Source organism: Drosophila tropicalis, unplaced genomic scaffold, assembly GCF_018151085.1.
Source record: "Drosophila tropicalis isolate 14030-0801.00 unplaced genomic scaffold, ASM1815108v1 contig_158, whole genome shotgun sequence".
In the NCBI taxonomy this organism is placed as follows: domain Eukaryota; kingdom Metazoa; phylum Arthropoda; class Insecta; order Diptera; family Drosophilidae; genus Drosophila; species Drosophila tropicalis.
The window spans coordinates 6,185,537-6,196,176 of record NW_027172602.1 but is presented as its reverse complement, the minus strand read 5'-3'; the positions used below and the strand labels follow the sequence as shown (position 1 = coordinate 6,196,176).

The window sequence follows — 10,640 nt, the reverse complement described above, 5'->3', positions numbered from 1 at the left end:
GCTTGTAGGAAAAAACACAAAATGGCATTGAAAGGAATTGCTCGACTGTTCAAATACTTGAATACTCTTAGATCCAAAGATCACTATTAGAATCCTTGATGGATAAATAGCAAACAAAAATGAAATTTCGAAAGAGAGGATCTAATGTCGACGAATATTTTTGGCAAGGAACTAATTTATTTTGTGTAAATTCCATAGATTAAGAAATAGTTTCAAATTTGCCCCCTAAAGTATGCCACAGGGTGAGAATCCATCCACGGGACAACACGAAAGTACTTTACTTCTTGTAAGAAACTTATTCAATTGTCTATTGTGTTGCCTACTTTAAGGAGGAATTTAACAAATTTTGACAAATTTTGCGTGCAACCTTCATTTGGGATTTGTTTCGACAATTTGTTAATTGAATCAGAAACAATGCAAAAATCTATTTAATACAGTCTGATATGCCTTATCTCTTGTCTTTTGTATAGCCAGAAGGAAAAATAAGAAATAAGAAGCCAGGGAGTGTTCACATATACATACATGCATACATGGATGAGACATATTTAGAGGATGAGAGAGTGTGAGTCTGAGTGTGTGTGTGTATGTGCGTACAAAAGGCCTTTGGCGTCAGACGAGGTGACAGCTCCTTTATTTCAATTACGTGTTGGCTGCTGTTGCTTTCGGGCATGCAAACAGCCATATAAGTACACACACACACACACATACACACGCGTGAATTGGGGTGGCCCAAACAAGATCAATTTAGCTTCTCTCTGTTTAAATTGGAAATGCAATTATAAACAAAAACAATTGTTACTTATTAGGATTAGGTAGAAAAAACTTGTGCTAATTTCATTGGCATTGCATCTCCAATTCTTCTGCTGAACAACCCTAATGTACACACACATATGTATATGAATACAAGTACATATGGGGTACTCTCGTTAGCAGGGTGTCGTTTGCGCATTTAATTAGTTATGCAACAGAACACGAAGAAACAGTGAGTGGAGCGGCGGAAGGGGAAGGTGACGGGGTCATAGGCGAACAAGAGAACGAGCGACGCGTAACTTTTGGCAGCTCTGCAAAGTATGCAACGGTTTTGTGCCGCAAAACTTTTCTGACAAACAAAATCATAACAAGAAGTTAACAACAGGAAAATTGAAAAGCAAAAAAAAAAAAAAAAAAAACAAAAAAAAATATACATATATATTGATGGTTGAAACAACACAAAGAAATTTGCATTGAAATATTGCAGAAAGCCTTTTTATTTTTAGAAAATATTATACACTAGCGGACATAAATATTTAGACTAGCAGAATTTAATTGAAATAGGAATTGAGTTTTGTGATTGTAAGCGACTGTCACGGGTTTTCACACAGTATTTCGTTTTCTTAAACACGTAAAGCTCTTCAGATAGAAAAGGACATACTTATATATTGATTCTGCTTTAAGGAACTTGATAGGACTTTTCAGCAACATTTTCTTATAAACTTCTTGTTAAGATTGACTTTGAGTCCTCTCCTAAGAGAAGTTCAATAAATTTCCAAAGGTGATTTAAGTTCTAGATCTTAGTAAAAGTTTTGCTTTTTTAAAGAATTTTTAGAAATCAGTCTCTTATGGGGAGATGTTAATAAAGTTCATATATTTGTGGCCTCTAGTGTATGTATACATAGATATCAAGGGTATTTATCACACGGGTTTCAGTGCAGAAACATTTTCAGATCTCTAAATATGTCCATTAAAGCAATGCGGGTCTTTCATTTTGTGCCCGTCCATCCCCTCCAACTTATGGAACTGACACAGCCAGTTCCAGGTTCCATTGAAATCGCATCCATGACAACCATGATAACTGAAATGAAGTGAAACCAGAATGGAGTTTGGTGTGCAAAACAGCAATGGTATACCGCATTGGCGACATTTCTCTCGTCCTGCCAAAGGAGACCACAATGAAGTGGATCTAGTGGGGCTTGGAATTTTGAGCCCTGGTCTGTGTGGGGGATTGGAGTAGAGGGTTGCTTAAGTACTACACATTGCAACCTTTATGGTCTCTTTGTGTCTTCTCTGTTGTTCTTTAATTTTCTTCTTCGTATTTAAATTGTATCTTGTATCTTCATCTATGCTAATTTGGATCGCACAATTTCGATGTCCTCTTGCCGCTTTTTTTGTTTCTCATTTTATTGCCACCCAATTTTATTTATTTTTTGCATTTTTATTTCTTTTGATTTACTGCATGGCAAATATCGTACCAGCAAATAAAAATATAACAAAAAATAATAAAAAAAAAAAAATTATTTTCTTGTTTTTGTTGTTTCTTTTTTAGCTTTTGGGCGCATTTTAATTTGCATTTTTTACAATTCGTCCCCCTTTTTGCCTTCTCCTCCATATTTTGACATGGAATATTGTCTGTTTTTTGTTTTTCTGTTTTTTTTTTTTTGTTTTTCTGTTTTATGCATTTCATATTCATTCGTTATATGCTTTGTTGTTTTTGTCTTCTGTTGTCGTTTTCATTTATATTTTTTGGGGTTCATTTTGCTGGCAGTTTATTTTGGCATACATGTTTTAATGCCTGGAACCATGAGCAGGAAGCAACTGGGGGAAGCCTTCCTCACATCCCTTCTTTGTCGTTGCCCCCGTTGCCTCTTCCTTGTCCTTTTAATATTGTTTTTACGAGCTTTATGTCTTTGGGTTTTTATCTTGTTTCAAGCAAATTTCCATTTCTCCTGGCTTAAAAGTGCTCAATATAAGTATTTCAGATTTCAGTTACCCAACACCCAAGTCTACATATGGATGTAAGGACCTGAGTCCAGGTGAATTTCAATCATTTTGGATTATGAATTTGCCATTAAATTGATGGCCAGGCAGAGAAATATTCAATTTCCTTTCCGAATAAAAATTTTGTTTCTATGAGATTTCGTTTGAAATGAAATTGAATTTTTTTTGTTTGCTTTCTCTCCATGACTTTGTGAAAAGTTTGTAAAGTTTAAATTGCTTTGTCTACTTGAATTAAGAAATTTCCCTGTTCACTTAATTGACTTTTATGGCATTTGAGGTTTTGTAATCTTTATGTGGCATTTAAATGCACACACAGCTTCCGTTTTGCACCCTTTTGCTCCCTCCTTTCGCTGTCACACTTTCTCCCTATTGTTTCTCATAGTTGGTTCTAGCGCTAGCCATCTAAGCTAACCAAACAACCGCGAGTGCCCTTTGACACACTCTCACCGCCCCCAGCCTGGCCCCTACTCGACGGACACCTTCAGTTCCCTCTTACCAAAACATTATAATTGCATTTTAAGTGGTTTTTGCTTTTTGGGTTACTTTAGGGGGCTTGGGATAAGGCACTTCCCCCACATACGATTGAGTCCACGAAAATAGTTTCAATTTCAGACATATGTTTTTGAAGCCCTGTCATTTTGCCATTTTTTTTTTTAAGTATTTTTTAATTTTATGGTCGAATTACATATTTTTGATTAAATTATGATCAAAATTAGATAGTATTCTTAATATAACATCCTGTTTGACTTGAAAACCATTTCTATTAGAGTGTAATCTCTTGTATTAAGCGCTTTTAGTGTTAGAGCTCCTATTTATATGAACACTGCTGTACATAAAACAACTAGCTAGCGTTTTGTTAGCGCTTTTTTTAGCGGTTTTAAACGCGCTGACAAAAATCTGAAATAAAAATTTATATTCTTCGTCCCTGCTCCGTTCCGCTATGCGTTTCCTTTGCACTGCTCTCCTCTGCTCTGCAAGAGCCATCACTGTGGGTGACCATGCATCCATACATATATGTATATGCAAATAAGTCACGCGCGCACACACACAGACAGAGACAGATAGAGAGAGGGAACGAGAAAGAGCTTACAGCATGGTGGCCAGCCATATTTTGATGTATGCTCTTGAGGAATCCTGGCCAGCGTTAATGTTATTTTTCACAGCATTTCGCGCCAGCCTGAATAATGAGCAAAATGCCTGATAGAGTGCCATGGGGGAAGGGCACGGAGGATGCTGATGGTTATATGGGGGAGGGGAGGGTGGTGGCAGAGTGATGGGTGCGGCATATGGCACGTCGCCTGAGTAAATGAAATTAAGGCAACGCAGCAACGGCAACAACAAATCTCTTTAAATAAATCCTGGTCAGAGCTCAAGAAAGGAAAAGCAAAGCGAAAAGGGTAACAAGAAATTGAAATGGGTTCAAAAAAATAAAAAAAAAAAAAAAAAAAAAAAGGCCAACAAGATGGAGAGAGCAATGAAGAGGGCAGAAGACACAAAAAAATAAAAAATTGAAATTAAATTTAAATTAATTACCATGATTTACGTTTTTAGCTAAAAAAAAATATGAATAAAAATTAATGTGCTAAACGGTAGCTAAAAAAAAAAAACGGTCAACCCCATTATTTCAAATACGAGGCGCAGATTATTACGCTAAATTAAAGATTCTGTAGATTTTTATTTTCCAAAAATATTATTCATCCTTATATTAAATCGAATTTAAGTGAGATCGTCGGATTAAGGGGAATTTCGATTAACTGAAAAGTGTAAACAAAGAAGTTGAAATGCTTTGACGACTTTTCCCGCCTTTGTACTAAATGTGCTATATTACGCATTGACCAACACTGAGCAATATTTAGACGTTAGGCAGCACTGGATGCACGTTTTGTCAATTCCCTCTTTTAATTCCTTTTCTTTGACTGTCGTGTGTGGGCTTTTACGGAATTTTACTTAATTTTAAAAACATATAAAGAAATATTGAATAAAAACCATTACACACTGCTATTGGGGAATTTGCTCAACTGAATTCCAATTGAATCCTAAGAAAAACGACCAGAAAAATGCCACGCAACGGACGTCGCAAGAGGGTAGAGAGGCGTAGTGATGCTTCAGGCACTGCATCGGAACCGACAACGGGAGCAGGAGCAGGAGCTGGAGCTGGAGCTGCAGCTGCAGCTGCAGCTGGTGCTGGTGCTGGTGCTGACAACAACAATATCAACAACAAACCCTTTGGAAATGCCAATTCCCAGGAGGATCCAGATGAGGAATTGCACAACAACAGCAGCGGCGGTGGCGGTGACCATGCGCGAAACAATACGAAATCATCGAATGGACGTAATCACAACGGTGCAGTTAACAGTCATGGCAGCAACCATCATGGCAATGGCCTGAACACATCGTCCCGCAAGGTGAATGCCCCCCTCACGGGCCGATCCCATTATGCTGGCCCTCATGGGCACCGCTTTGCGCATGAGTGACGTCCAATTGCTGCACGGTCCGCACTGGCTGAACGAGGCGGTGATTAATTTCTATTTCACCTATCTGGATGAGATCAAGTACAAGGCCAATGACGATTTCCTCTTCTTCACACCGGAAATGACGCAGTGCATGCTCTTTATGGATGACAAGGAATTGCAATCGATGTTGAATGGCCAGAATAATGCAGCAGGCAAGCCATTCATATTCTTTGTCCTATCTGACAGTCGTACCAGCGAGCTGGGCGGCTTCCATTGGGCATTGTTGGTCGCCTCGCGGCCAGATAATGCATTCTTTCATTTCGATTCGTATGGTGGCAGCAATACCGAGAGCTCCCTGGAATTGGTGGCCAATATCAAGGATGTGCTGAAAATGCGACAGGCCCGGTTCCGTAATGTACGCTGTCTACAGCAGAGTAATGGCTACGATTGCGGCATCCACGTCATTTGCATGGCCGATCAAATTGCCGACTACGTCAATCGCTATGAGAGTGTTGATGGTGTGCCGCCGCTGCAATTGGATGTGGTCAAGGCTAAACGTTCGGAGCTAATTAAATTGGTTGCTTCGCTGAGTGGACAAGTCTAGGGGAAACCTCACGAACCTCTTTATACACACTTTATATACACACAAACACACACACACACAGCCAACCCACCCATAAACACACCTAAGCACACAAACCAATGATTGTAACATTTGAAAGTAATGCAAACAAAACAAAAAGAAAATGCAAAGAAAAGAATAAAACGCATTTTCCGCTTTCTCAATATTCTGTGAATAATACACACAAATGAATCTATCTCTCTCATATGTCGAAAAATGCGTTTATTTTAGTGCTGAACCCACACAATGATTTCATTTCTATAGTTCAACCCAAAAAAGCTGCGTAAATCTATGAACTTATTGTATACTCCATACTCTCCAGGTGGCAAAAGGAGCGGGATCAAGGCTTTCCGAACATTGGTTGAATCCCATCGTCATCGTGAAAGTAAATACAGGACCTAAACTTGTTCATCTGATGCTTTGGAATTCTGGGTGTTCTGATCAAGCCAGAGAAGGCGGCAAAGGGCAAATCCTTAGAATCGTAGTCCTAAAACTGATGCTTTGGTTTGCTAGTTAAACGAGATCTGTTTATATGTGAAGAGCCCTTCAGCATTTCTAGGACTTAAGCCGATTTGATCTTCTGATGCTTTTGGAATCACAAGTGCGTCTTTAAGCAACTTTTCCATTGCGAATGCTAACATCGTTTGCCGTGACTTTAGCCAAAAGCAAATACAAGTCCTTGCCACCTCCCCCCTCTTGACTTACGACCATCTTTGCCAAGTATGTATGTATTTGTTCGTTGTTCGATTTGGCCAACGTGCCGCCGCCGCAAAATGTGTTTTCTTAACCTTTTTGACTAAGCACTAGTGTATACACACACCCACACACACACACACACACTCACATAAGGCAACCAAAGTGTAAACTCAATTTACGTGATCGAATTTTTTCATGGCACTTTACGTGTAATCAGATTCACAGCGTGTTTTTATTTGATTTTGGAGCACCCGCCACGCCCCTTTCCTCTGACGCCTATAGTGACAAGTGGAGTCCAAACAAGTTGGTAACCTGGACTTGAACAAGCCGCATCCAACTCAAATATGATGAGGATGAGCTGGAAAATGAGATACCGGCAAAGATCAGACATCAGGAGAGTTAAGCAAATGGTTTGGGAAATTTTCAACAAGTTTTCAGCAAAAAAAAAAAAAAAAAATAAACGTATTCCAGATGATGGGTAAATAAATAAAGTGTATTCAACAAGTCGATTGAACGACACAAGTCAAGCTCAACTTGCCCTTCCATATGATTTTTCTGTTGGCTTATTTATTGCCAGCATTACGAGTATTTGCCCCCACAAGGATGGGTGGGGTTGGTGGTGGGGAGGGTGAGCTGGAGCGTCTACAGTGGGACGAGAGTCAAATGAATGAAGCTTTCAATATATTTCCAGATTGAAATGGCGGAACAAAATGAGGAAATTCCCAATTGGAACCACTGTACAGGACAGGGCAGGTCAGGTCAGGTCAGGTCAGGAGCAGAGGGCGACACAGGACGACACAACACAGTGAGTGAAACACAATGGGGTATTGTTTTATTGTTTGGTTTCGGCTTGCGGCATTTTCTTTCTGGCAATTTTTATTTTATTGTATTTATTTTGCACTTCATAGACGATGACTACAAGAACCAAGGACCCGACCAGAACCACCGACCAAGGACGACAAGCCAAGCCGAGCAGGCAGTCAGTGGCAACCTGTTTTGGATTCTTAATGTGTGCTCAGGGATTTGGCGTGTCGTATGAGTAATTTAACTCACCAGGCTAAAGTCACGGCTCCTACCCGAAAGGATGCCTGGCAGGGCGGCTTGGGCATGGCCGTAGCCACACAAAAACCTTAAACAGATCTCCGAGCATTAATGACCTCGGAGAATTGTGAGCCAATTCTATATTCTATTTTTTTTTCTCTCATTCTCATTATTATTTTACATTTGAGTTTCTTTTTTTTTTTTTAGATTTTCATGAAAGTTTTGCTTATTAATTGTTAAATATGTAGATACTTTGTTGTCGTTGAGGTTTATTTTTTTTTTGATAGATTTAAAAACTTTGATTTTAATTAAAATTTTGTGACCTTTTTTTTTTTTTTTTTGTTTTTGTATAGGCAATTTGTCTTGCAGTTTGTAAACTTTAAAGTCTCTACTAAGCTTAAACTTAATCAGAGTTTTTGTGTGGTGCTTGAGGGGGGTTGGAGTGGGTTGGAAAGGTTGAGGGGGTTCTTTTATCTTGCTGGGTTACTCTGGCTAATGAGGCATGAGCTCATCCCAATCTGTTGTGTTGTTGCTTCTTTTTGGCTCTCTTGTTGGAAGCAAAATCACAGTTTTTATGTGAAAAGCTTTGGAGCAGCCACCTCTATATCCTGCACACACACACACACCACCGCCGGACCCCTTGGGTTTGCTTGTGTATATGTGGGTAATAAAATATTTATGACAAAACACCAAAAACGCAGATTCCAAAGGCGACAGCAGCAGCAACAGCAACCAACCAAGAGACTGATGCCATTTTTGGTCACCGTGATCATGATAGGCAAAAGGTAGCATATGGTTCCGAAACCCAGACCTGACAAGTTTCCCCAGCATTAATCAAAGGGAGCACAGAGCAGCAGCAGCAGATTGCCTTGTCGGAGTTGAAGTTTGAAGCACCTGCAAAATATATATGCCAAGTGGCATCTCAATTGACTTTAAAATGACATCTTGAGGTGTCTGTTATGTGTGTGTGTGTGTGTGTGTGTTTATGCCCGGCTGGAAAAGTTGATAGCAGCAGCTGGTACACAATTCAACTCCGCCTTCTTTTGCCTGCTCCAGCATCATCATGACACATCCACAAGACGAATGTGCGATAAGAAGCAGCAACAGCAGCAGGAGCAGCATCTTCACCAGTGAATAATACACTGCAAGAAAAATTAATCAAATTTTCAATCCTAATTAAGATATTTTTGATTTAGCAGATCCAGAAGGAGAAATGGGAACAGACTATGGCTTAGAATATATTTTATAAGGATCTAAACTATCTAAAATGTATGAATTTTGAAAACATCTTAGTATATTCTTACCTAGTATTGAATTATTAAGGCTTTTTATGCGAATGCAGTGTTTTCTTTGCATTTGATTGATTTCTTCAAGTGTGTGAGAAGAAGGAACATTATCCTACCTCTAATACATACGTACTTACATATGTATGTATATATTCGAAATGTTAAGAAAGACTATATGGCCTTAGCCTTAGGCTAAGTCTGGGCTAAAAAAAACAGATCAGCAGCCAACACAAGGAACTTAGAGATGAGCTAAAACTTGAAAATGCTGTAGTAAGCGTTGGAAAAGTGTTTTTCACATAAATTTTCGTTTATGCATGTAGAAATCTGTAAAGTTGAAATAAATAGCAGTAGCAATAGCATTATTTTGGTTTTTTCTGCACTTTTTGTTTTCTCTTCCACATCAAGTGCTCATCTCATTCTTCACTTGAGAGTTCAAGGGGCATAGACGTGAGGTAAGAGATTTGCCATAGCCCCGCCCACAATGCGGCAATCTCAGTGTCAGTTTTCTTTCTGAAAGAGCAGCAGGCAGTTAAATTGCAGGAGCCGCATCAGCAGCATCATCCTTTTGCCTTCATTTTACTCCTTGCCTTGGCACAAAGGCTAATGCACAAGGACATACGACGTTGCCGTTGCCGTTGCCGTTGCCGTTGCCGTTGCCATTGCCGATGTCGTTTGCTGTTGACTTTAACAAAAATTTATGTTGTTTACTCAAGAATGAGCGGCCCAAAGAAGAAAGGGAGAGATATACAGAGAGTAAGATAGATAGAGAGAGAGACAGAGTGTGTGTGGCTCAGTAGCAGGCTGAATGGAAATTGCAAGATATATGAGTGAAAGATTTTCCACACTTGCAATCACAGGACAACAAACAAACAACACGAAACTTTTGAAAGAAACTAATCTAAACTAAACTTTAACACAGGCGATTGTAAATATTTCCTCAAGTGTCTTAGACTAGCCAAACTAAGAAAAACCCCAAAAAAAAAAGCAACACGATTATTATAGGACAACCATTTTACAAACAGAGTTGTCTTCTCCTCCTCTTGTGGCTTTTTTTAACCTTTTTTTGGTGTCATCAATTCAATTAACGGCTTGTAGACATTGCGTATACGACAAGTTGCCAAATAATGTGAGAAAGATTTCCAATTGGATGAAAGAATGCCCTACGATGAGAATGAAACCTTTTTAAGTAAATATAATAAATTTAAAATAGTGAAGTCCAACACAAATATGAAAATTATCGGATTGTGAATGGTTCTCTCTACTACTCAGACTTTGTGTTCCTTCGTTTCAATTTACAGAAATTCGTCCTTACTTCTGGGCTGGCAGAGTGGAGTGGAGTCGAGTGGAATGAAGATGCGTTGAGAAGATGAAGCTGAATCGCACCACTGGCCATTGGCGAGCCAAGAACAACAATAAATACAATAACAACAAATTGCACAGCGGGCACATAATAACATCAAGCATAATAAAGCAATTTAATGCTTGAGCAGAAGCAGCGGCAACAATAAAAATGAACAAGAAGAGAACAAAACAAATGGACAAGGTAAAAAAAAGAAAAGAAAAAACAACAACAAAAAAATCATAGCGGGCATTGCCATAAGCGGCTGGCTGCGGAGAGCAGGGGGAGGAAATGGGGTTGGGTGGTGAGGCTCAATACGTATTGGATTGCTGCTGCTCATGCATGAATTTCGACACGAATCGCATTGAGCTATGGGGCAATTATTTATTTATGCGCTTTGGCCTTGCCATCCAGCCCAGCCGCCCCCAAAAAGTAGGCAACACTTTTCT

The 10,640-nt window shown here is 39.3% G+C and overlaps 1 protein-coding gene across 1 annotated transcript; it reads left to right on the top strand.

Annotated features, from left to right (window-relative positions):
- Positions 1-4,728: 4,728 nt before the first annotated feature.
- On the top strand, positions 4,729-5,965 carry LOC137587228 (sentrin-specific protease 8-like). Its single transcript, XM_068303552.1, has one exon. It carries the CDS (start codon positions 5,164-5,166, stop codon positions 5,809-5,811), a length of 648 nt encoding a protein of 215 aa, XP_068159653.1. The 5' UTR covers positions 4,729-5,163; the 3' UTR covers positions 5,812-5,965.
- Positions 5,966-10,640: the final 4,675 nt, after the last annotated feature.

What these genes read in the sequence shown, in the direction of transcription:
- LOC137587228 (XM_068303552.1), top strand. Translation starts at nt 5,164, where the DNA reads ATGCCCCCCTCACGGGCCGATCCCATTATGCTGGCCCTCATGGGCACC.